We start from the raw sequence: 26286 nt of genomic DNA, 5'->3' as shown, positions 1-26286 counted from the left end.
GGTTCTAGAATCTAATTCAAACTTTTACAGACTTTTAAACTCTAAAAGAAATGCTAAACAGGATCTAACACAAGGCCCTAGCAGGTCTTTTAAGAATTTAGAAAACTTTTCAAATTGCAAAAATCAATTTCTAATGACAATTTTGGAATTTGTCGTGTGATCAGGTATTGGCTGAGTAGTCCAGCAAATGCAAAGTCTTGTACCCCACCGCTGATCCACCAATGTAGGAAGTTGGCTCTGTATGTGCTATTTCAAAGTAAGGAATAGCATGCACAGAGTCCAAGGGTTCCCCTTAGAGGTAAAATAGTGGTAAAAATAGATAATACTAATGCTCTATTTTGTGGTAGTGTGGTCGAGCAGTAGGCTTATCCAAGGAGTAGTGTTAAGCATTTGTTGTACATACACATAGACAATAAATGAGGTACACACACTCAGAGACAAATCCAGCCAATAGGTTTTGTTATAGAAAAATATCTTTTCTTAGTTTATTTTAAGAACCACAGGTTCAAATTCTACATGTAATATCTCATTCGAAAGGTATTGCAGGTAAGTACTTTAGGAACTTCAGATCATCAAAATTGCATGTATACTTTTCAAGTTATTCACAAATAGCTGTTTTAAAAGTGGACACTTAGTGCAATTTTCACAGTTCCTAGGGGAGGTAAGTTTTGATTAGTTTTACCAGGTAAGTAAGACACTTACAGGGTTCAGTTCTTGGTCCAAGGTAGCCCACCGTTGGGGGTTCAGAGCAACCCCAAAGTCACCACACCAGCAGCTCAGGGCCGGTCAGGTGCAGAGTTCAAAGTGGTGCCCAAAACACATAGGCTAGAATGGAGAGAAGGGGGTGCCCCGGTTCCGGTCTGCTTGCAGGTAAGTACCCGCGTCTTCGGAGGGCAGACCAGGGGGGTTTTGTAGGGCACCGGGGGGGACACGAGTCCACACAGAAATTTCACCCTCAGCGGCGCGGGGGCGGCCGGGTGCAGTGTAGAAACAAGCGTCGGGTTCGCAATGTTAGTCTATGAGAGATCTCGGGATCTCTTCAGCGCTGCAGGCAGGCAAGGGGGGGGTTCCTCGGGGAAACCTCCACTTGGGCAAGGGAGAGGGACTCCTGGGGGTCACTTCTCCAGTGAAAGTCCGGTCCTTCAGGTCCTGGGGGCTGCGGGTGCAGGGTCTCTCCCAGGCGTCGGGACTTTAGGTTCAAAGAGTCGCGGTCAGGGGAAGCCTCGGGATTCCCTCTGCAGGCGGCGCTGTGGGGGCTCAGGGGGGACAGGTTTTGGTACTCACAGTATCAGAGTAGTCCTGGGGTCCCTCCTGAGGTGTCGGGTCTCCACCAGCCGAGTCGGGGTCGCCGGGTGCAGTGTTGCAAGTCTCACGCTTCTTGCGGGGAGCTTGCAGGGTTCTTTAAAGCTGCTGGAAACAAAGTTGCAGCTTTTCTTGGAGCAGGTCCGCGGGAGTTTCTTGTCTTTTCGAAGCAGGGGCAGTCCTCAGAGGATGTCGAGGTCGCTGGTCCCTTCGGAAGGCGTCGCTGGAGCAGGATCTTTGGAAGGCAGGAGACAGGCCGGTGAGTTTCTGGAGCCAAGGCAGTTGTCGTCTTCTGGTCTTCCGCTGCAGGGGTTTTCAGCTGGGCAGTCCTTCTTCTTGTTGCAGGAATCTAATTTTCTAGGGTTCAGGGTAGCCCTTAAATACTAAATTTAAGGGCGTGTTTAGGTCTGGGGGGTTAGTAGCCAATGGCTACTAGCCCTGAGGGTGGGTACACCCTCTTTGTGCCTCCTCCCAAGGGGAGGGGGTCACAATCCTAACCCTATTGGGGGAATCCTCCATCTGCAAGATGGAGGATTTCTAAAAGTTAGAGTCACCTCAGCTCAGGACACCTTAGGGGCTGTCCTGACTGGCCAGTGACTCCTCCTTGTTATTCTCATTATTTTCTCCGGCCTTGCCGCCAAAAGTGGGTCCTGGCCGGAGGGGGCGGGCAACTCCACTAGCTGGAGTGTCCTGCTGGGTTGGCACAAAGGAGGTGAGCCTTTGAGGCTCACCGCCAGGTGTGACAATTCCTGCCTGGGAGAGGTGTTAGCATCTCCACCCAGTGCAGGCTTTGTTACTGGCCTCAGAGTGACAAAGGCACTCTCCCCATGGGGCCAGCAACATGTCTCGGTTTGTGGCAGGCTGCTAAAACTAGTCAGCCTACACAGATAGTCGGTTAAGTTTCAGGGGGCACCTCTAAGGTGCCCTCTGGGGTGTATTTTACAATAAAATGTACACTGGCATCAGTGTGCATTTATTGTGCTGAGAAGTTTGATACCAAACTTCCCAGTTTTCAGTGTAGCCATTATGGTGCTGTGGAGTTCGTGTTTGACAGACTCCCAGACCATATACTCTTATGGCTACCCTGCACTTACAATGTCTAAGGTTTTGTTTAGACACTGTAGGGGCACAGTGCTCATGCACTGGTACCCTCACCTATGGTATAGTGCACCCTGCCTTAGGGCTGTAAGGCCTGCTAGAGGGGTGTCTTACCTATACTGCCTAGGCAGTGAGAGGCTGGCATGGCACCCTGAGGGGAGTGCCATGTCGACTTACTCATTTTGTTCTCACTAGCACACACAGGCTTGTAAGCAGTGTGTCTGCGCTGAGTGAGGGGTCTCTAGGGTGGCATAAGACATGCTGCAGCCCTTAGAGACCTTTCTTGGCATCAGGGCCCTTGGTACTAGAAGTACCAGTTACAAGGGACTTATCTGAATGCCAGGGTGTGCCAATTGTGGATACAATGGTACATTTTAGGTGAAGGAACACTGGTGCTGGGGCCTGGTTAGCAGGGTCCCAGCACACTTCTCAGTCAAGTCAGCATCAGTATCAGGCAAAAAGTGGGGGGTAACTGCAACAGGGAGCCATTTCTTTACACAAATGAACATTGTGAGGTTTTGTGTTTTAATTGTAAAGAACAGGGCCTAATGTAAATTCAGACAAGGAATATTTGGCTTCGTATGGCACTTCATGAATTGTGATATTCACCTGTCAAGTATACAATGATCATAAAAAGTGAATAGGTTTATATAATTGTCAGGCACTCGTGAAAATATGAAAATAGTTATTGTATTACATCTATGATAATTTACTCGACAAAGTCTAATTGTAACCAAACTGGCATGGACTTTAGCACCCCTTTGAGTTCCTACTAAATGGTAGCCCTGGCACATAGGGCATGGGTACTAAAGAGGGTTCCTAAGGGCTGAAGCATGTCTTATGCCATCCCAAAGGACCTACACACAAGATTACACAGACTGCCATTACAGGCTGCATGGCATGGTGCAAACCATGTTTGAAAACATGAGATGGCACACTCCAGTGTGCCATATCAAAGACACACCATGGGCTATATGTAAATAAGTCACCACCTACCGCAGGCATTGGAGCCCCAAGGCATGAAACACCGCGTCTTAATAAACGTATACTGATGCTAGTATTGAATTATGACAAGTACCCAGAGGGCACATTAGATGTGCCTCCTCAAACCCTACTTCCCTTCTACTGTACTGGCTGACTGGTATAGATCAGCTTGCCACCACAGATGAGTTTCTCACCCCCTAGAGGAGAGAGCCACGCTCTCTGAGGTCAGAAACAATGCCTGCTCTGGCATGAGGTGTTATCACCTCCTCTAGAAGGATGGCCAATAAATCTGTATACCAAGACCCGCGACTTCCAAGTCCCTGCCACCTTTGATACGCAAACACAGTTTACCCCAGACCTGGGAGAGGCAACCCCCTGCCTTGAGGCCCATTTGGCACCAGGGCTGGCAAGAAATTAGATAGTCAGGAGGAGTGTTACTTTGCCAGTCACTCACACCTCTAGGGTGGTCTTCCTGAAGTGAACACCAAAAGGAGAATTCCACCACCTCGTGTGTAGTGAAATTAGGAACTCTGTGATAGGGTTATGCCCACTCCCCACACAGTGACACTAAAAGTAAGTAGTTCACTGGCTATTTAGGTGGCCTGCTAACACCAGGAACCCAGATTCTACCGACTTAAAAAGGAGGACACTGAAGAGCTACGAAAAGCAAGAATTGAGGAGCAGCAACTGACTTGGTTCCAACGCTGCCAGCCTGCCTGCTGTCCTCAACAACTGCGCCAAAGCCGAATCGTCCTTTAGTTGCTCTGCCTCCAAAATCCTGGAAGGACTGCCAGTACTTGAAAGAACTAACAGCATCTTCAGTGGAGTAGTGGAGCTACTACCCTGCAGGCACCCAAGAAGAACCGTGAGGGCCCCGGACCATCAAAAACCGGACACCAAAAAGCACCACTGCACCTGAGCCCCCAAGCCCGAGTCAAAATGGGCCAACAAGGTCCTGAGACCCTCCAGAGCTGAACCACACCATGTGTTTGGCCAGATCAGTCCCCAAGTCTCTGCCAGCAGTCTCTTTTGAGCAGGAACCAAGAACTGTGAGGAGTCGTGCCCCTGTCTGACCAAGCACCACTACACATGCGCCCCCCAGCCCAAGTTGCTGTGGAGGGACAGTGTGTTTGCCTGCCCAAGGCCCACAAGACCCTCACCATGGGTTAAGCCGGACTGGTCACTCAGTCCAACGCTGTAAAGCACCTCTTTGCCCAAATGCCCCAGTGCCTCTCAAAGTGACCTGTTGGTGCTGCCTTGGACTTTCCCCCATACTTACCTCAGCTCCAGAAGAACAGCGCTGTAAGTTGTTGCCAAGGACTCGTATGCAGCATATGTTTCTTTCCCACAGAATAACATTAGGGCATCTGACACTGAAAATCATATCTGCACCTGTATGCCCAAAGCCTATCGAGGTGGTGCTGCCTTGGACCTTTTCCCTATACTTAACTTAACTCCAGAAGAACAGTCCTGCAAATTGTTGCCAAGTACCTGTATGCAGTATATGCTTCTTTTCCCACAGGATAACATTACTGCATTAACGTCAATGCACGTGTATTTGCTCTATACTTAAAAACTGCTAACTTAAAAAAGTACTTACCCAAGAACTAAGTTATTGGTGTTAAAACAATATATATAATGGTGTTATTTTTCTAAATTGGTGTGGATCTCCTTAATGAATGTGTGTGTGTGCCATTTACTGAATGACTGTATGCAGCAAATGTCTCACAATCCCCTTTAATTAGCCTAAGCTGCTCGACCACACCTACCACAAATAGAGCACTTTGGATTTTTAAAGAAAGCCTTGTCCACTTCTAAAGGGATACCTGGACTCTTTACACAGCATACCTCTTTTTGGTATACTATATAAAGAGCAAGCTTCCTACATTGTATGTTCAAAATGTCAAGATATTTCTGGATATAAATGTTGTCTAAAATTCTTGAATGATTAATGGTCGTGCTCAAAGATGCCCTGATAAAAAGCACAAATGATTTTCTGAAAAGCAATTAGGAGACAACATGCTTAATAAAGTCTAATGTTGACACTTTGGAATAATACATGGCTTTACGAGGAAAAACATGATTAGAAGATTCATTTATTCAATGTATTTTATACAAACACATTTAGAAGTGCCCCAAACACATGCAGAGAATTTGTATTGAAAGAATCCCATAGCAGAGAAAATTTGTTGTTACAAGTTGCAGAAGTGCAGTATTTACCACTGTGCAAAACATACATCCTGTCTGCACCCATTCTGTTTAGGACCTCAGCAACATCTCATTAACAGCCTCCACCAACTGCCCCTCACCAACCCCAAGGTCCACATTTAGACAGGGGAGTCGGCATTCCAACTTCAGCTATACACCACCAAAATAAATTGTTACCACTTCCAGAATTTCTAGAAAAAAATATATGCTCTGGGACTGCCTTTGTTAACGTTATGGGTTATTTTCATTTCAAACTTACTGCATATGCCACTTGTTGCCTAACAAAACTATTACTCATAAAATGCAAAGTGCTACCGATTTCCAAATGGTGTGGTGGTATAAATAACACAGTATATCCATTTGTCACGACCCACAGGGGTAACATTTCTGCACTGGCGCATAGGTATTAGAGTTCCAGAGGAAGGTGCAATGCTGCCTAAGATTATTTGAATGCAATTTTCAGTTTAAAATAAAAACAAATACAATGTACACTCCCCTTATTCTCTTAAACCTTCGGAATTTAGATGCTATACAGCTGAAGAGAGGCGACTACTCACACTGCACAGTGCAATGGGGTAAAAGGGTTTCCTTCCAGGTAGGCAAACTGATTGTGTTCAAGTAACATCTCCAAACAATCTTCGTGCCCTGAAAAATTAAAAAATATTGTGGTATAAGCAAGAAAAGGCATATGTTTAAACCATCTTTCATTTTGCCCATGAATGCTGAGCCATCCAATGTATCTTTGTGTCTAAATTGGCACAGTAGCATCACAGTTACGGTTGATTTGTGAAACATGAAAGTAACACTAAAAAGTAGGCATGCCTACTGTTTGAGCATTTTGGTTAAATAACCCTAAAAGAAAAAGGTGCTCAGAAATAAAAGCCATACACAAACGTATAGTTTTTGAAGGGACAAGCAAAATAAAATGTTTACTCTACATAAACGCAAAGTAATTCTGTTAACAATTAGTCACTCACAAATTCAACAAAAAGTTATATTTGCAAAACCTTGATGTAGTTAAATGGAGTGCCAGTGCCATAAGGGAAAAGAGAAACATGGAAATTTACTGAATGCTGCAACAAGCAATAGCAGGAAACATCACCTGCCCTCATCTGTTGCACAGCTGTGGAATACCAATAGTGAGGGAAGTTTATCAGCAGGTGCAACCCTACAGGATGACAGAAGGAGATCAAAAAGAACTGATGCATGCTGAGAATACCACTAATCAGTCAGATGACGAAGAACAGAAGAAGGGGGAAGTTATGACATAAGAGTCCAGCAAAGAGAACAGATGAACTTGTCTCCCAGAACATAAAATTGCATTCTGGAATCTGAAGCCTACAGATAAACTCAGCCTTACCGTTGTAAGCAGCCCAGTGCATTGGTGTGTATCCGCTGTAGTCCACCACAGCGTCAAGGGGGTCTGTGGAGATGGCAGCTTGCAGCAGCATCCTCAAGACATCAGTGTGGCCACAGGCTGCTGCAAAGTGGATTGGAGTCCGTCCCTTGAAGTCCCTGCACAGTACAAAGGCGTCGTGGTCCAGCAGCCCACCTACACAATCTTCGCAGCCTGTCATCGCCTGTGGACCACAAACAAGAGCACCCAGTGTGTAATGGCCTCAAGCAGAAACAGGTAGTTTACAGTACTAGCCCTGCAACAATCATCAGTTTTTAAAAACATATGGTCTGATGAACTGATATGCTACACAAATGCAAACAAGCAGTGAGGGACATTCAAATCGTCAGAGCCGCAGTCACCGAAAGAGCCAAATGCTACAAAACCAATGATAACCATCAGTCTCCAGATCGTGTGCTCCTACCGCAGAAGAAATGGAAGCTCAGTGTGTAAATCCATTCATCAAGAGTTACATGAGAACACCACCAAGTATTAAACACACTCATAAGTCAGTGCCTTCTGTCCAGAGGAGCAGATTTAACTCTGTCCAGCTCACAGCAACTGATGCAGAAAGAATACTCCAGAAATATTGCATAGCAGATCCAATGTGGAATTCAACTTCTGAGTTGAGAATCCATACGCTATGCCGTGTGGGTTTACCAGAATATATACTCCTGCCTTTAGTGCAGATTGGGGAAACAAAGTAAGACTGGGTCAACAAAGCCAAATAAAATCGGTCAACTCATGCTTACTTACCCCGCGATGAAGGGTGGTCCTGCCCCTCTTGTCTGCAGCATCTGCAGTGGCTCCCTTCTCCAGCAATAGGTGGGCACAATCTACATGCCCATTCATGACCGCCAGCATCAGAGGAGTCCTTTTGAGAAAGAATGATGAAGTGAGTAATAAAGGTTGGCAACAAAGCTTTTAAAACACTATCACTGAAGACCAGGAAAATAACAGGAATCTTTACTCAAAAGTCAAGTTCAAATTCAATCTGCAGCAGCCATGACACCTAAACCAATGGCCAGGGAGCAGATTAATGCTTCTTATACCCTAACTCTCTGAATGACCTAGAAGGATCGGTTCCTTCCTTTTTTCCAAGAAAGCCTATATTCAATCAATGAGGTTTAAAAAGTATTGGTAGACAACACACAAGGCAACTTGCTGTGCTGTTACAAGTTTCGTATAAAGTGTTGTTTAAATGATGTGTGGAATAGTTCAGCATTGCTGGTTTCTGTGAAGAGAATGGATGCTCAGCAGATAAAGAGCAAGAGAGGTCTGACCCCAGTCAACTTTGATAGGTTTGGTGGCGCAAAGTGATAGCACAAGTAAAATCTCGTTGACACAAAATAAATTATATATTTCTATTGGGTGGCCTAGTGACTGTATAGGATTTAATTGAAAACCAACTTCACAGAATACCAATTCTGAGAAACCATTTCATCCTATTTGATTAGCATTTTCAAGATGAATGGCATGCACCATTTGTAAGACAAGTCAGAAAACGTATTTTTCCAGAAATCTTATTTTATGTACCTTTTCTAAGATGTAAATGTCACAGATTTTGAAAAGGGATTATTTCGGACAGTTTTCCTATAAGGTTTGCATAAATCGATTTTCAAAGTCTCTTTTCCTCTTGCAAGTATTGTACTGTATTCCAGTGCCTGTAACTGGGTGGGGTTTCACTTTTTTTTAATTTTTAGGTTGAGCATAGCAGCACCCAAGCGGTGCTCTGTTCGATATGTTGGAATCTGTTCTGTGGGCTTTAACCATGCCCATCACTTTCATTCGTTCCTGGCGCTGCCTTTCAAAAATCCTTTAATTTTGGTGGTAAATGCTTTACGCTTGTCCCACCTTGAGGCTGTTTTGTTACATCTTGCAGACTGACCCTGTTACATGGATTATTGCACGATCGCCCATATACATTAGTGTGGGCGCTTTACTTTTTTCTGTCCCCTTCGTGCTCTATGGCTGCCACTGCGCTTTGAAGTTTCATATCGCGTGAACTCGATCAGAGGTATTCTCGGTTAACTTAGGCTTCTCTCAGCCTTTTGCCAGACTTGTAAGCTTGTGTGTGGTGCTGCCCCCTCACCTCTCCCACAACACTGCTTGCTATAAGAGTGCTGAAAACACAGGAGCACTGCAGTCTGAAAAGGTAGCTGCTTGTAGGAAGTTGGCTCTGTATATACTATCTCAAAGTAAGAGAGTGTGCACAGAGTACAAGGGTTCCCCTTAGAGGTAGGAAATGAAAATGTCACTTACCCAGTGTACATCTGTTCGTGGCATCAGTCGCTGTAGATTCGCATGTTTTGCATAGCTCGCCATCTGGTGTTGGGCCGGAGTGTTACAAGTTGTTTTTCTTCGAAGAAGTCTTTTGAGTCACGGGACCGAGTGACTCCTCCTTTTGTCTCCATTGCGCATGGGCGTCGACTCCACGACTCCATCTTCGATTGTTTTTCCCCGCAGAGGGTGAGGTAGGAGTTGAATTGTAGTAATAGTGCCCATGCAATGGAGTGACTAAGTATGTACCTATTTAAGGTTGAGATGATACATATACAAATAGTTGAAGGTAACTTCCAAACTGCTACAGGCTCCCGGGGAGGCGGGTGGGCACATGCGAATCTACAGCGACTGATGCCACGAACAGATGTACACTGGGTAAGTGACATTTTCAGTTCGATGGCAGATACGCATGTTTTGCATAGACTAGTACGCAGTTATCTCCCCAAAAGCGGTGGCTCAGCCTGTAGGAGTGGAAGTAGTTTGAAATAATGTTCTTAATACGGCTTGACCTACTGTGGCTTGTTGTGCGGATAACACGTCTACACAGTAGTGCTTGGTGAATGTGTGAGGCGTAGACCATGTGGCTGCCTTACATATTTCTTGCATTGGGATGTTTCCTAGAAAGGCCATGGTAGCACCTTTCTTTCTGGTTGAGTGTGCCCTTGGTGTAATGGGCAGCTGTCGTTTAGCTTTAAGGTAGCAGATTTGGATGCATTTAACTATCCATCTGGCTATACCTTGTTTTGATATTGGGTTTCCTGCATGAGGTTTCCTGCATGAGGTTTTTGAAATGCAATAAATAGTTGTTTAGTCTTTCTGATGTTCTTTGTTCTGTCAATGTAATACATTAATGCTCTTTTGACATCTAATGTATGTAGTGCCCTTTCAGCTACGGTATCTGGTTGTGGAAAGAACACTGGAAGTTCCACTGTTTGATTTAGATGGAACGGTGAAATAACCTTTGGCAAAAATTTAGGATTAGTCCTTAGGACGACCTTATTCTTGTGTAGTTGTATAAAAGGTTCTTGTATTGTAAACGCCTGAATCTCGCTTACTCTTCTTAGGGAAGTAATGGCGATGAGAAATGCAACCTTCCAGGTTAGGAACTGTATTTCGCAGGAGTGCATGGGTTCAAAAGGTGGACCCATAAGTCTAGTTAGGACAACATTTAGGTTCCATGAAGGAACAGGTGGTGTTCTTGGTGGTATAATTCTCCTAAGGCCCTCCATGAATGCTTTAATGACTGGTATTTATATAGGGAAGTTGAATAGGTAGTCTGCAGGTATGCAGATATTGCTGCAAGGTGTATTTTAATGGAAGAGAAAGCCAGGTTAGATTTTTGTAAGTGAAGCAAGTAACCCACTACATGTTCTGGAGTTGTGTGTAATGGTTGTATTTGATTAATATGGCAGTAGCAAACAAACCTCTTCCATTTACTTGCATAGCAGTGCCTGGTGGATGGCCTTCTGGCTTGCTTTATGACTTCCATACATTCTTGGGTAAGTTGTAAGTGCCCGAATTCTAGGATTTCAGGAGCCAGATTGCTAGATTCAGCTATGCTGGATCTGGGTGTCTGATCTTTTGGTTGTGTTGTGTCAACAGATCTGGCCTGTTAGGCAATTTGATGTAGGGTACTACTGATAGGTCTAGCAGCGTTGTGTACCAGGGTTGCCTTGCCCAAGTTGGTGCTATTAATATGAGTTTGAGTTTGTTTTGACTGAGTTTGTTTACCAGGTAAGGAAGGAGAGGGAGAGGAGGAAAAGCGTAAGCAAATATCCCTGACCAGTTCATCCATAGGGCATTGCCTTGGGACTGTTTGTGTGGGTATCTGGATGCAAAGTTTTGGCATTTTGCGTTCTCCTTCGTCGCAAACAAGTCTATTTGAGGTGTTCCCCAGAGTTTGAAATAGGTGTTCAGAATTTGGGGGTGAATTTCCCATTCGTGGACCTGTTGGTGATCTCGAGAGAGATTGTCTGCGAGTTGATTTTGGATCCCTGGTATAAATTGTGCTATTAGGCGAATTTGGTTGTGAATTACCCAACGCCAAATTTTTTGTGCTAGCAGGCTTAACTGCGTGGAGTGCGTCCCCCCTTGCTTGTTTAGATAATACATTGTTGTCATGTTGTCTGTCTTGACGAGAATGTATTTGTGAACTATTATTGGTTGGAAAGCTTTTAGTGCTTGAAAAACTGCTAGAAGTTTTAGGTGATTTATATGCAGTTTTGTTTGATGTACGTTCCATTGTCCTTGTATGCTGTGTTGATCGAGGTGTGCTCCCCACCCTGTCATGGAAGCATCTGTTATTACGTATTGTGGCACTGGGTCTTGGAAAGGCCGCCCTTTGTTTAAATTTATGTTGTTCCACCACAGAAGCGAGAGGTAAGTTTGGCGGTCTATTAACACCAGATCTAGAAGATGACCCTGTGCTTGAGACCACTGTGATGCTAGGCACTGTTGTAAGGGCCTCATGTGCAGTCTTGCGTTTGGGACAATGGCTATGCATGAAGACATCATGCCTAGGAGTTGTAATATCATCTTTGCTTGTATCTTTTGTGTTGGATACATGCGTTGTATGATGGTGTTGAAATTTTGAATTCTTTGGGGACTTGGAGTGGCTACTCCTTTTGTTGTGTCTATTATGGCTCCTAGGTATTGTTGTACCTTGCACGGCAGAATGTTGGATTTCGTGAAGTTGACGGTGAACCCTAGTTTGAAGAGGGTTTGTATGATCTGATTTGTGTTATTTGAGCACTCTATTAACGAATGGGCCTTGATTAGCCAGTCGTCTAGATATGGGAACACATGTATTTGCTGCCTTCTGATGTGTGCAGCGACTACTGCTAGACATTTGGTAAAGACTCTTGGTGCGGTTGTTAATCCGAAAGGCAGTACCTTGAATTGGTAATGTATTCCTTTGAATACAAACCTTAGGTATTTCCTGTGCGATGGGTGTATTGGTATATGGAAATACGCGTCCTTGAGGTCTAAAGTTGTCATGTAGTCGTGTAGTTTTAGCAATGGTAATACTTCTTGTAGTGTGACCATGTGAAAGTGGTCTGATTTGATGAATGTGTTCACTATTCTGAGGTCTAGGATTGGTCTCAGCGTTTTGTCCTTCTTTGGTATCAGAAAGTACAGTGAGTAAACTCCTGTGTTTATTTGTGTGTTTGGCACTAATTCGATTGCATTCTTTTGCAATAGTGCCTGCACTTCTATCTCCAGGAGATTGGAATGATGTTTTGTCAAATTTTGTGCTTTTGGTGGTATGTTTGGAGGGAATTGTAGAAATTCTATGCAATAACCATGTTGGATAATTGCTAGAACCCAAGTGTCTGTAGTGATTTTCTCCCATGCTTTGTAATAATGACTTATTCTTCCCCCCACTGGTGTTGTGTGGAGGGGGTGAGTGACATGTGAGTCACTGCTTAGTAGTAGGGGTTTTGGGGCTTTGAAATTTTCCTCTATTCCTAGGGAATTGCCCTCCTCTATATTGTCCCCGAAAACCTCCTCTGTACTGTCCCTGGTAACTGGACGGTGTTGCCTGTGAGGTGCTGGCTTGTGTGCTCTGACCCCGAAACCCCCCTCTAAAGGGTGTTTTACGGAATGTGCTGTAATTCCCTCTGCTCTGCGGGGAGTAGAGTGCACCCATGGCTTTAGCAGTGTCCGTGTCTTTTTTGAGTTTCTCAATCGCTGTGTCCACTTCTGGACCGAACAGTTCTTTTTCGTTAAAAGGCATATTGAGAACTGCTTGCTGAATCTCTGGTTTAAATCCAGACGTTCGGAGCCATGCATGCCTTCTGATAGTTACAGATGTATTAATTGTCCGTGCAGCTGTATCTGCAGCATCCATGGAGGAGCGGATTTGGTTGTTGGAAATGGTCTGTCCCTCCTCAACCACTTGTTTTGCCCTATTTTGTAGGTCCTTGGGCAGATGGTCAATGAGATGTTGCATCTCATCCCAATGGGCTCTGTCATAGCGCGCAAGTAGTGCCTGGGAGTTAGCGATGCGCCACTGGTTTGCAGCTTGTGCTGCGACTCTCTTACCAGCTGCATCGAACTTGCGGCTTTCTTTATCTGGGGGTGGTGCATCTCCAGATGTGTGGGAGTTGGCCCTTTTCCTAGCTGCTCCTACAACGACAGAGTCTGGTGGCAGCTGTGTAGTGATGAAAGCCGGGACTGTAGGAGGCGCCTTATACTTTTTTTCCACTCTTGGTGTGATTGCCCTACTTTTGACCGGCTCCTTAAAGATTTCTTTTGCGTGCCGGAGCATACCAGGGAGCATAGGCAGGCTTTGGTAGGAGCTGTGGGTGGAGGAGAGTGTGTTGAATAAAAAGTCATCCTCGACCTGTTCTGAGTGGAGGCTTACATTGTGAAATTGTGCTGCTCTAGCCACCACTTGAGAATACGCAGTGCTGTCCTCTGGTGGAGATGGCTTCGTAGGGTATGCCTCCGGACTGTTATCTGACACTGGGGCGTCGTATAAGTCCCATGCGTCTTGATCTTGGTCACCCTGGCTCATGGTGGTGTGAGCTGGGGAATGTGATGGAGTTTGTGCTGGTGAGACGTTAATCACAGGTGGAGGAGAGGGTGGTGGAGTAACTTTTTTCACCACTTTTGTTTGTGGTGTTTGTTCAGTTTGGAACTCCAATCTTCTCTTTCTTCTAATAGGGGGAAGGGTGCTTATTTTTCCTGTCCCCTGCTGTATGAAAATACGCTTTTGCGTATGGTCTACATCAGTTGAGTGTAGCTCTTCCTCAAACCTATGCTTTTGCATTTGGGAGGTTAGCGAGTGCTCTTCTGTATAAGAGCCTGAAACTGGGTCGGTTGCAGTTTGTTTTGGCACCGAAACCCTGTCTGCATCTTTTTTCGGCTCCGAGGTGACTTTTTTCTTCTTCGGTGCCGCTGTCTCGGCGTCGAGCCGTGTCTACACCGGTATCTCGGCGTCGATGCTTGTCTCCAGCACTTTCTCGGTCCCGAGAAGGCTGCGTGCCGGTGTCTCGACCGGAGTCGGACGATCTCGGCACTGTTTGGGCCTTTTTCGGTGCCGACGGTCGGTCACCGAATTTATGGGTCGAGCCATGGCCTGGTGGCAGTGGCGTCCCCTGGGCCTTGTAAATCTTCTTCTGAGTGGTTTTCGACGTCTTACTCACGGTTTGTGGATCGTCGAATCCTTCGGAGTCCGATTCTTGGATCGAAAAGGTTCCCTCCTCTTCTTGTTCCTCGAACTCCCGGTGGGCTGTCGGCGCGGACGCCATCTTAAGTCTTCTGGCTCGACGGTCTCGGAGTGTTTTTCGGGACCGGAACGCACGACAGGCCTCGCAGGTGTCTTCACTGTGCTCAGGTGACAGGCACAGGTTGCAGACCAAGTGTTGGTCTGTATAGGGGTATTTATTGTGGCATTTGGGACAGAAACGGAACGGGGTCCGTTCCATCGGCGTTCTTCTGCACGCGGTCGGGCCGACCAGGCCCCGACGGGGGAATCGAAAAAATTACCCCGAAGGGCACCGGAGCTCTTCGATCTTAGACGCGGTGTTGAATCTAACTACGCCGATCCCGAACGCAACAATACCGACGAAAATCTTCCGAAATTAGCTATCTTTCCGTTCCGAAACTCGGAGCGACAGGAACACGTCCGAACCCGATGGCGGAAAAAAAACAATCGAAGATGGAGTCGACGCCCATGCGCAATGGAGACAAAAGGAGGAGTCACTCGGTCCCGTGACTCGAAAGACTTCTTCGAAGAAAAACAACTTGTAACACTCCGGCCCAACACCAGATGGCGAGCTATGCAAAACATGCGTATCTACAGCGACAGATGCCATTGAACATATATTTTCTTAATTTATTTTAGATCCACAAGATTCAAAGTATATACATAAAATGTAAGGTACTCCACACAGGTAAGTAAGGAACTTTGAATTAGAGCAGTAACATACACAGTTTTAGTTACAATTTCAATAAGCTATTTTAAAAGTGGACACAGTGCAAAAATCAACAGTTCCTGGGGGAGGTAAGTAATGGTTAGTTTTTCAGATAAGTAAGGCACTTACAAGCTCAAGTTCCTGGGCATAGGCAGCCCACCGTTGGGGGTTCAAGGCAACCCCAAAGTCACCTCACCAGCAACACAGGGCCGGTCAGGTGCAGAGGTCAAAGGAGGGCCCAAAACACAGACGCCTATGAAGAACAAGGGTGCTCCGGTTCCAGTCTGCCAACAGGTAAGTACCTGCGTCTTGGGAGGGCAGACCAGGGGGGTTTTGTAGAGCACTGGGGGGGGGGACAAGTCGGCACACAACACACCCCCTCAGCGACACAGGGGTGGCCGGGTGCAGTGTGCAAAGCAGGCGCCGGGTTTGTAATATAAATCAATGGCGGGACCCGGGGATAACTATAGCGGTGCAGGCAGGGCACAGGGGGGCTTCTCTGGCAAGCCACCGACTGGGCTAGGCAGAGGGTCGCCTGATGGTCACTCCTGCCCTGGATTTCGGTTCCTTGTGGTCCTGGGGGCTGTGGGTGCAGTGCTTGGTCCAGGAGGCAGGTTCCTTGTTACAGGCAGTGGCGGTCAGGGGGAGCCTCTGAATTCTCTGTGCATGTGTCGCTGCGGGGGCCCAGAGGGGTAGTCTCAGGTTACTCACAAGGTCGCAGTCACCTGGGAGTCCTCCCTGTAGTGTTGGTTCGCTGGAGCTCGAGCCGGGGACATCGGGTGCAGAGTGTGAAGTCTCACGCTTCCAGCGGGAAGAGCAAAGTCTTTGAAAGTTGCAAAGTTGTTGCTGTTTTTGAACAGTGCTGCTTTTCTGGGAAGTTTCTTGGTCCTTTGGGTTCAGAGCAGTCCTCTGAGGCTTCAGAGGTCACTTCCGTGTCGGCTGCGTCGCTGTGCAGGTTCTTTGAGTCTGGAGACAGGCCGGTAGGGCTGGGGCCAAGTCAGTTGTCGTCTGTCGTCTCTGCAGGGCTTTCAGGTCAGCAGTCCTTCTTGTTGTAGGTTGCAGGAATCTGATTTTCTGGGTCGCCCCTAAATACTAGATTTAGGGGTGTTTTTAGGTCATGAGGGCAGTAGCCAATGAGGGTGGCTCCCCTGAGGGGAGGGGACACATCCCTAATCCTAATGGGGGAATCCTACAATCTCAAGTTGGAGGATTTCTTAAGGCATGGGGTTACCTCAGCTTTGGCACCTTAGGGGCTGTCCTGACTGGTGGATGATGACTCCTTGTTTATTTCATTATCTCCTGCAGCCTTGCCACCAAAAGTGGGGGCAGTGGCCGGAGGGGCGGGCATCCCCACTAGCTGGGATGCCCTGGGGTGCTGTAACTAAAGGTATGAGCCTTTGAGGCTCACCACCGGGTGTCACAGTTCCTGCAGGGGGAGGTGAGAAGCACCTCCACCCAGTGCAGGCTTTGTTTCTGTCCTCAGAGAGCACAAAGGCTCTCACCCTAGGGGGGGGCAGAAACTCGTCTCAGTGGCAGGCTGGCACAGACCAGTCAGTCCTGCACTGAAGGATTGGGTAAAATACAGGGGGCATCTTCTAAGATGCCCTGTGTATGCATGCGGTAATAAATCCAGCACTATGTTTTCTCTTTCATTTTTTCTATTGTCTGACTATATAAAGTATATATATTTTATGTATTAACTAATAAAGTGTACTATTTGCTTATTTGTTTTATGTGAAGGATTGTTTTTGGCCTTTTCGGTTATTTTTGTGGCTAGTTTTGTATTTAGTGTCTTAGGATTTTGGTATTTCGGAACCCTTATCATGAAGTTGGGTTGTTTCATTTTATTTGAATACATCCAACACTGGCATCGGTGTGGGTTATTATTCTGATAAGTTTGATACCAAACTTCCCAGTAATCAGTGTAGCCATTATGGAGCTGTGGAGTTCGTTTTCACAAACTCCCAGACCATATAATTAATATGGTCACATTTTATAATGTCTAAGAATAGACTTAGACAGTGTAGGGGCATATTGCTCATGCAGCTAGCTATGCCCTCACCTGTATAGTGCTCCCTGCTTTAGAGCTGTAAGGCCTGCTAGAGGGGTGACTTACCTATGCCACAGGCAGCATTGTGTGTGCATGGCATCCTGAGGGGGATGCCATGTCGACTTTACCTTTTTCTCCCCACCAACACACACAATCTGCAATGGCAGTGTGCATGTGTTAGGTGGGGGGTCCCTTAAGGTGGCACAACATATGCTGCAGCCCTTAGGGACCTTCCTTGGTCACAGGGCCCTTGGTACCACTGGTACCTTTTACAAGGGACTTATCTGTGTGCCAGGGATGTACCAACTGTGGAACAATGGTACATTTTTAAGTGAAAGAACACTGGTGCTGGGGCCTGGTTAGCAGGATCCCAGCACACTTCTCAGTCAAGTTAGCATCAATATCAGGCAAAAAGTGGGGGGTAACTGCAACAGGGAGCCATTTTCCTACACCGCTTCCCTCATCCCCACACCTGGGTAATATTCCTGTAATGCACCAGTTATGCCAGTGTCTTTTATGAAGCTGGAAGTGGAGGTGTCTCAGTTTAAGAAAAAATGCTACTTTTGCGCAAACCGTATGCCAGGCACAATGCTGTATATAGTTTTAATCAAAAGATTCTGAACCTGGGTTCCAGAGTGCAGACTTTCAGAAAGGCTTGAGGATACAAAATGTAAATATAAACACACATTTAGCTAGAAAAAACTTTATTCAACCATACTGAAAAAACTGCATTCCCTATTCAAGAGCACGGTCGCTGTCAGCAGTCCTGATTCGAGCCCTCAAACTTTGAGAAATTTGGACTCAATTTTGTAAACCTTTCAAGGGAATGGAGTCAGGCCTCTTGACGAAATTCTGTGTTTTTTTTTTTTCCAAATATACACACACAAAAAAAAAATCTATATTTGTAATTCATATATTACAAGAACTAATCACACGTATTAGGGCAGCCCGAGTCTAAAAGATTGCATATTGATTGCAGAGTGAAACATAGCCTGCACTACAGCGACCAAACCCTGCCTTTACGAATATTGTTTTTAAATAAATATATTTTTATGTTGTTTCTATGAAAAATCGTTCAGGCTTAAACTGTACAACCCATGATAAAGGTCACAACTCTGGAGCAGAGATCAGTTGTCTCGGGGGCCTCAAAAGGTGACGACAAAGCATTCTGCAATATTCAAAAACCAAGAACTGAACCAATAAGGAATTAATGTAAAATGATGCGATCAAATGCACAGTCTATTTTTCTCTTTTATTAAGAAAAAGTAGGCACCCAGGACACAAATCATGTAAATGCAAGATGTATTAAATTGCAAATGCCCGTTTTTTTTAACTGGTGGTCCGTAAGGGTTATGCCACCAAGGGCCAGATGTAGGTAAGTAGAATTTTGCGACTTGCAATTTGCGAGTCATACCGACTCGCAAATTCCAACTCGCAAAACCAAATGCAGAAAGGTGCCTCAGACACCGTCTGCGACTCGCTATGGGGTCGCAAAGACCCACCTCATGAATATTAATGAGGTGTGTCGCAGTTTGCGACCTCATAGTGAGTCCATGCACTCACAGGCATGGTGGCCTGCTGGAGACAGCAGACCTCCATGTCTGTGACTGCTTTTTTAATAAAGCAGTTTTTTTTTCTTTTTGCAGCCCGTTTTCTTTAAAGGAAAACAAGCTGCAAAAAGAAAAACTTCCGAAACCATTTGGTTTCGGTTTTTTCAGAGTAGGCAGTGGTCCATAGGACCAGTGCCTGCTCTGAAAAAACATTCGTTTTGGCATTCACAAAGGGGAAGGGGTCCCATGGGACCCCTTCCCTTTTGCGGATGAGTTACCACCCACTTCAAGTGGGTGGTAACTGCGAGTTGGTTTGCGACCGCATTCGCGGTCACAAAGCAACTCAGCATGGCGATGCGATCGCAAATAGGAAGGGAACACCCCTTTCTATTTGCGAGTCGCAGCCTCAAATTGCGAGTCGGTACCGACTCGCAATTTGAGGTTGTGCATCGCGTTAGGCCTTTTGCACGCCGCGAACAGCGTTTTTCGCAGTTTGCGACGTCAAAAGGCTTCCTACATCTGGCCCCAAATCCCTTACCTCTACTTTTTTTTTTTACCCATTCTCGTTCCTTCTCCCTCCCTTCTCATCCTGCCTCCACCTAAATATATATTGGGCATTCACCCCCACCTCTTTCAGCCATTTTTTAAATGTTTTATTCTGCTGCCTCATATGCTCTTCACTTTTTTTTTTAACCTTTCTGTGTGGGCTCCTTCCTCACACAATTTGGTATTACTGTAAAAACGAGGGTTTAATAATTTTTAGGATTTCTAAAGTACACTACCACTCTGAAGTCTCTTGGTGCTAAATTGCCAACTAATCAGAGAACCACAAAAGTAGAAAGCAAGCCTAATGACAGACTTAAACCGAAAAGGTTCGTTCTGCCACATGTATTCTGGGGAAACAAGGACTACAAAGATATTTCTATCGACTTGGTTTTTCACTAAATGTGTTTTTAAATATTTTGGTTCTCAGAAAATACATTATGTTATTTTTATTTTCTAGTAATTTACATTCTAAGCTAGGGGTATATTGTGTTTCCATGAACAAGATACACTAAAAAAGTATTAAAAACTTAAGGCAGGGATACTTCACAGGTGTGCAAAAGGACACGTGGCTACCTACTAATCAATCAAGTAGAGAAAACAGCAGATATTGGAAATGACACCTCCACTATTGTGGAAACTTGTTTATTCTTAGGCTGGAACATTTTATCGACATCTCAATCCCTAAATCTAAACCTTCCTTCTAAGATTGTTGGAGAGTAAACCAGGCCAAATGTATTGTTTAGAAAACATAAGACACTCTAATAAGTAGTAGTACAATTACAAGACCAGTCACAGCCCTCTTAGCCCTGATAAATTTATTTTGCCTTGGCATTTTTGATTGATATTCACATATATGCCTACAGGTTAATAGTGCAATTGATAATGTATGAACTGATTTGAATTTGAGACCACTGGAATTAAATGGCAAATCAATTCTGGCTGTTTCTCTATACCATTCTATCACACATAAAATAAATTAAGATTTTCTGGACTGACGTGAAGCAGTGTCTCTAGTTTGAATGTTGGATTACCTTGTAGAATATAAAACCCATCATACTTAAAGCACTTCTGACAGATGTACTTCTGTCCTAAAAGTAGCAAAAAATAATCCTTTCAAACCCAGCTATTTAGATCACAGCCCTAGCCAAGCGACCTTCATGCTCCAACTATGTGATTTAAGCCTTTCAGTGATTTATAAAATGCCACTGTCTGCACAGTGGATGCTATGGCAGGGTCTCGGACCACAACTCAAGGAACTGTGGTTATTAATGACTAGGCAATTATTTTTTTGTTAGAAGAAAGAGACAGTGCATTGATTTCACTTTTTGTGACAGGCCCATTGTAGAAAGTTGGCTCTGTATGCACTATTTCAAAGTAAGGAATAGTATGCACAGAGTCCAAGGGTTCCCCTTAGAGGTAAGATAGTGGCAAAAAGAGATAATACTAATGCTCTATTTTGTGGTAGTGTGGTCGAGCAGTAGGCTTATCCAAGGAGTAGTGTTAAGCATTTGTTGTACATACACATAGACAATAAATGAGGTACACACACAAAGAGACAAATCCAGCCAATAGGTTTTGTTATAGAAAAATATCTTTTCTTAGTTTATTTTAAGAACCACAGGTTCAAATTTTACATGTAATAGCTCATTTGAAAGGTATTGCAGGTAAGTACTCTAGGAACTTTGAATCATTACTTTAGCATGTATACTTTTTACATAAAACACAATAAGCCGTTTTAAAAGTGGACACAGTGCAATTTTCACAGTTCCTGGGGGAGGTAAGTTATTGTTAATTTTCACAGGTAAGTAAGTCACTTACAGGTTTCAGTTTTTGGTCCAAGGTAGCCCACCGTTGGGGGTTCAGAGCAACCCCAAAGTTATCACACCAGCAGCTCAGGGCCGGTCAGGTGCAGAGTTCAAAGTGGTGCCCAAAACGCATAGGCTGCAATGGAGAGAAGGGGGTGCCCCGGTTCCAGTCTGCCAGCAGGTAAGTACCCGCGTCTTCGGAGGGCAGACCAGGGGGGTTTTGTAGGGCACCGGGGGGGACACAAATTAGCACAAAAGGTACACCCTCAGCAGCGCGGGGCGGCCGGGTGCAGTGTGCAAACACGCGTCGGGTTTTCAATGGAAGTCAATGAGAGATCAAGGGATCTCTTCAGCGTCGCAGGCAGGCAAGGGGGGGGCTCCTCGGGGTAGCCACCACCTGGGCAAGGGAGAGGGCCTCCTGGGGGTCACTCCTGCACAGAAGTTCCGTTTCTTTAGGGGCTGGGGGCTGCGGGTGCAGGGTCTTTCCCAGCCGTCGGGAAATGGAGTTCAGACAGTCGCGGTCGGGGGGAGCCTGGGGATTCCCTCTGCAGGCGTCGCTGTGGGGGCTCAGGGGGGACAACTTTGGTTACTCACAGTCGTAGAGTCGCCGGAGGGTCCTCCCTGAGTTGGTTGTTCTCCACCAGTCGAGTCGGGGTCGCCGGGTGCAGTGTTGCAAGTCTCACGCTTCTTGCGGGGAGTTGCAGGGGTCTTTAAATCTGCTCCTTGTAACAAAGTTGCAGTTCTTTTGGAGCAGTGCCGCTGTTCTCGGGAGTTTCTTGTCTTTTTCGAAGCAGGGCAGTCCTCAGAGGATTCAGAGGTCGCTGGTCCCTTGGAAAGAGTCGCTGGAGCAGGTTTCTTTGGAAGGCAGGAGACAGGCCGGTAAGTCTGGGGCCAAGGCAGTTGGTGTCTTCTGTTCTTCCTCTGCAGGGGTTTGTCAGCTCAGCAGTCCTTCTTCTTGTTAGTTGCAGGAATCTAAATCTTTAGGTTCAGGGAAGCCCTTAAATACTAAATTTAAGGGCGTGTTTAGGTCTGGGGGGTTAGTAGCCAATGGCTACTAGCCCTGAGGGTGGGTACACCCTCTTTGTGCTCCTCCCAAGGGGAGGGGGTCACATCCCTAATCCTATTGGGGGAATCCTCCATCTGCAAGATGGAGGATTTCTAAAAGTTAGAGTCACCTCAGCTCAGGACACCTTAGGGGCTGTCCTGACTGGCCAGTGACTCCTCCTTGTTGTTTTCTTTGTTTCCTCCAGCCTTGCCGCCAAAAGTGGGGGCCGTGGCCGGAGGGGGCGGGCAACTCCACTAAGCTGGAGTGTCCTGCGGTGCTGTGACAAAGGGGTGAGCCTTTGAGGCTCACCGCCAGGTGTTACAGCTCCTGCCTGGGGGAGGTGTTAGCATCTCCACCCAGTGCAGGCTTTGTTACTGGCCTCAGAGTGACAAAGGCACTCTCCCCATGGGACCAGCAATATGTCTCTAGTGTGGCAGGCTGCTGGAACCAGTCAGCCTACACAGATAGTCGGTTAGGTTTCAGGGGGCACCTCTAAGGTGCCCTCTGTGGTGTCTTTTACAATAAAATGTACACTGGCATCAGTGTGCATTTATTGTGCTGAGAAGTTTGATACCAAACTTCCCAGTTTTCAGTGTAGCCATTATGGTGCTGTGGAGTTCGTGTCTGACAGACTCCCAGACCATATACTCTTATGGCTACCCTGCACTTACAATGTCTAAGGTTTTGCTTAGACACTGTAGGGGCACAGTGCTCATGCACTGGTGCCCTCACCTATGGTATAGTGCACCCTGCCTTAGGGCTGTAAGGCCTGCTAGAGGGGTGTCTTACCTATACTGCATAGGCAGTGAGAGGCTGGCATGGCACCCTGAGGGGAGTGCCATGTCGACTTACTCATTTTGTTCTCACTAGCACACACAAGCTGGTAAGCAGTGTGTCTGTGCTGAGTGAGGGGTCTCTAGGGTGGCATGAGACATGCTGGAGCCCTTAGAGACCTTCCCTGGCATCAGGGCCCTTGGTACCAGGGGTACCAGTTACAAGGGACTTATCTGGGTGCCAGGGTGTGCCAATTGTGGAATCAAAAGTACAGGTTAGGGAAAGAACACTGGTGCTGGGGCCTGGTTAGCAGGCCTCAGTACACTTTCAATTCAAAACATAGCATCAGCAAAGGCAAAAAGTCAGGGGGTAACCATGCCAAGGAGGCATTTCCTTACACAACCCCCCCCCAAACGAAAGAGGATGAGACTAACCTTTCCCAAGAGAGTCTTCATTTTCTAAGTGGAAGAACCTGTAAAGGCCATCTGCATTGGCATGGGCAGTCCCAGGTCTGTGTTCCACTATAAAGTCCATTCCCTGTAGGGAGATGGACCACCTCAACAGTTTGGGATTTTCACCTTTCATTTCCATCAGCCATCTGAGAGGTCTGTGGTCAGTCTGAACTAGGAAGTGAGTACCAAAGAGGTATGGTCTCAACTTCTTCAGGGACCAAACCACAGCAAAGGCCTCCCTCTCAATGGCACTCCAACGCTGCTCCCTGGGGAGTAACCTCCTGCTAATGAAAGCAACAGGCTGGTCAAGGCCATCATCATTTGTTTGGGACAAAACTGCCCCTATCCCATGTTCAGAGGCATCCGTTTGCACAAAGAATTGCTTGGAGTAATCTGGAGCTTTTAGAACTGGTGCTGTGCACATAGCTTGCTTCAGGGTGTCAAAGGCCTGTTGGCATTCTACAGTCCAGTTTACTTTCTTGGGCATTTTCTTGGAGGTGAGTTCTGTGAGGGCTGTCACAATGGATCCATATCCCTTCACAAACCTCCTATAGTACCCAGTCAAGCCAAGGAATGCCCTGACTTGAGTCTGGGTTTTTGGAGCTGCCCAGTCCAGAATAGTCTGGATCTTAGGCTGGAGTGGCTGAACTTGGCCTCCACCTACAAGGTGTCCCAAGTAAACCACAGTTCCCTGCCCTATCTGGCATTTGGATGCCTTGATAGAGAGGCCTGCATATTGCAGGGCCTTCAAAACCTTCTTCAGGTGGACCAGGTGATCCTGCCAGGTGGAGCTGAAGACAGCAATATCATCAAGATAAGCTGCACTAAAGGATTCCAACCCAGCAAGGACTTGATTCACCAACCTTTGGAAGGTGGCAGGGGCATTCTTTAAACCAAAGGGCATAACAGTGAACTGATAATGCCCATCAGGTGTGGAGAATGCTGTCTTTTCTTTTGCTCCAGGGGCCATTTTGATTTGCCAGTACCCTGCTGTTAAGTCAAAGGTACTTAAGAATTTGGCAGCCCCTAATTTGTCTATTAGCTCATCAGCTCTAGGAATGGGATGAGCATCTGTCTTGGTGACAGAGTTGAGACCTCTGTAGTCCACACAAAACCTCATCTCTCTCTTTCCTTCGTTGGTGTGAGGTTTGGGGACTAAGACCACTGGGCTAGCCCAGGGGCTGTCAGAGTATTCAATTACTCCCAATTCCAGCATCTTGTGGACTTCCACCTTGATGCTTTCCTTAACTTGGTCAGACTGTCTAAATATTTTGTTTTTGACAGGCATGCTGTCTCCTGTGTCCACATCATGGGTACACAGGTGTGTCTGACCAGGGGTTAGGGAAAAGAGTTCAGCAAACTGCTGCAGGACCTTCCTACAGTCAGACTGCTGTTGGCTAAAGAGGGTGTCTGAGTAGATCACTCCATCTACTAAGCCATCTTTAGGGTCTGATGAGAGGAGATCAGGGAGAGGCTCACTCTCAGCTTCCTGGTCCTCATCTGTTACCATCAACAGATTTACATCAGCCCTGTCATGGAAGAGCTTAAGGCGGTTTACATGGATCACCCTCTTGGGGCTCCTGCTTGTGCCCAGGTCCACCAGGTAGGTGACCTGACTCTTCCTTTCTAGTACTGGGTAAGGGCCACTCCATTTGTCCTGGAGTGCCCTGGGAGCCACAGGCTCCAGAACCCAGACTTTCTGCCCTGGTTGAAATTCAACCAGTGCAGCCTTTTGGTCATACCACAACTTCTGGAGTTGTTGGCTGGCCTCAAGGTTTTTACTTGCCTTTTCCATGTACTCTGCCATTCTTGAGCGAAGGCCAAGTACATAGTTCACTATGTCTTGTTTAGGCTCATGAAGAGGTCTCTCCCAGCCTTCTTTAACAAGAGCAAGTGGTCCCCTTACAGGGTGGCCAAACAGAAGTTCAAAGGGTGAGAATCCTACTCCCTTCTGAGCCACCTCTCTGTAAGCGAAAAGCAGACATGGCAAGAGGACATCCCATCTCCTTTTGAGTTTCTCTGGGAGCCCCATGATCATGCCCTTTAATGTCTTGTTGAATCTCTCAACAAGGCCATTAGTTTGTGGATGATATGGTGTAGTGAATTTATAAGTCACTCCACACTCATTCCACATGTGTTTTAGGTATGCTGACATGAAGTTGGTACCTCTGTCAGACACCACCTCCTTAGGGAAGCTGTAAGGAAATGCCTCCTTGGCATGGTTGCCCCCTGACTTTTTGCCTTTGCTGATGCTATGTTTACAATTGAAAGTGTGCTGAGGCCTGCTAACCAGGCCCCAGCACCAGTGTTCTTTCCCTAACCTGTACTTTTGTATCCACAATTGGCAGACCCTGGCATCCAGATAAGTCCCTTGTAACTGGTACTTCTAGTACCAAGGGCCCTGATGCCAAGGAAGGTCTCTAAGGGCTGCAGCATGTCTTATGCCACCCTGGAGACCTCTCACTCAGCACAGACACACTGCTTGCCAGCTTGTGTGTGCTAGTGAGAACAAAACGAGTAAGTCGACATGGCACTCCCCTCAGGGTGCCATGCCAGCCTCTCACTGCCTATGCAGTATAGGTCAGTCACCCCTCTAGCAGGCCTTACAGCCCTAAGGCAGGGTGCACTATACCATAGGTGAGGGTACCAGTGCATGAGCATGGTACCCCTACAGTGTCTAAACAAAACCTTAGACATTGTAAGTGCAGGGTAGCCATAAGAGTATATGGTCTGGGAGTCTGTTTTGCACGAACTCCACAGCACCATAATGGCTACACTGAAAACTGGGAAGTTTGGTATCAAATTTCTCAGCACAATAAATGCACACTGATGCCAGTGTACATTTTATTGCAAAATACACCCCAGAGGGCAC

The 26286-nt window shown here is 46.3% G+C and overlaps 1 protein-coding gene across 4 annotated transcripts in view; it reads right to left on the bottom strand.

The window, feature by feature from the left end:
* The window catches only part of ANKRD52 (ankyrin repeat domain 52), a 664467-nt gene that overhangs the window by 305657 nt on the left and 332524 nt on the right, over positions 1–26286 (bottom strand). For all 4 annotated transcript variants that reach the window (XM_069230557.1, XM_069230556.1, XM_069230555.1 and 1 more), the window contains 3 exons: positions 7745–7862; positions 6953–7172; positions 6150–6237 (listed from right to left, as the gene is read on the bottom strand). In XM_069230557.1, the coding sequence (XP_069086658.1) occupies positions 6150–6237; positions 6953–7172; positions 7745–7862 (426 nt within the window). The remainder of the gene's footprint in view (positions 1–6149; positions 6238–6952; positions 7173–7744; positions 7863–26286) is intronic.

Source organism: Pleurodeles waltl, chromosome 4_2 (assembly GCF_031143425.1).
Source record: "Pleurodeles waltl isolate 20211129_DDA chromosome 4_2, aPleWal1.hap1.20221129, whole genome shotgun sequence".
Taxonomy (NCBI): domain Eukaryota; kingdom Metazoa; phylum Chordata; class Amphibia; order Caudata; family Salamandridae; genus Pleurodeles; species Pleurodeles waltl.
The sequence above is the reverse complement of the archived record's forward strand: the minus strand, read 5'-3'. Positions and strand labels throughout refer to the sequence as shown.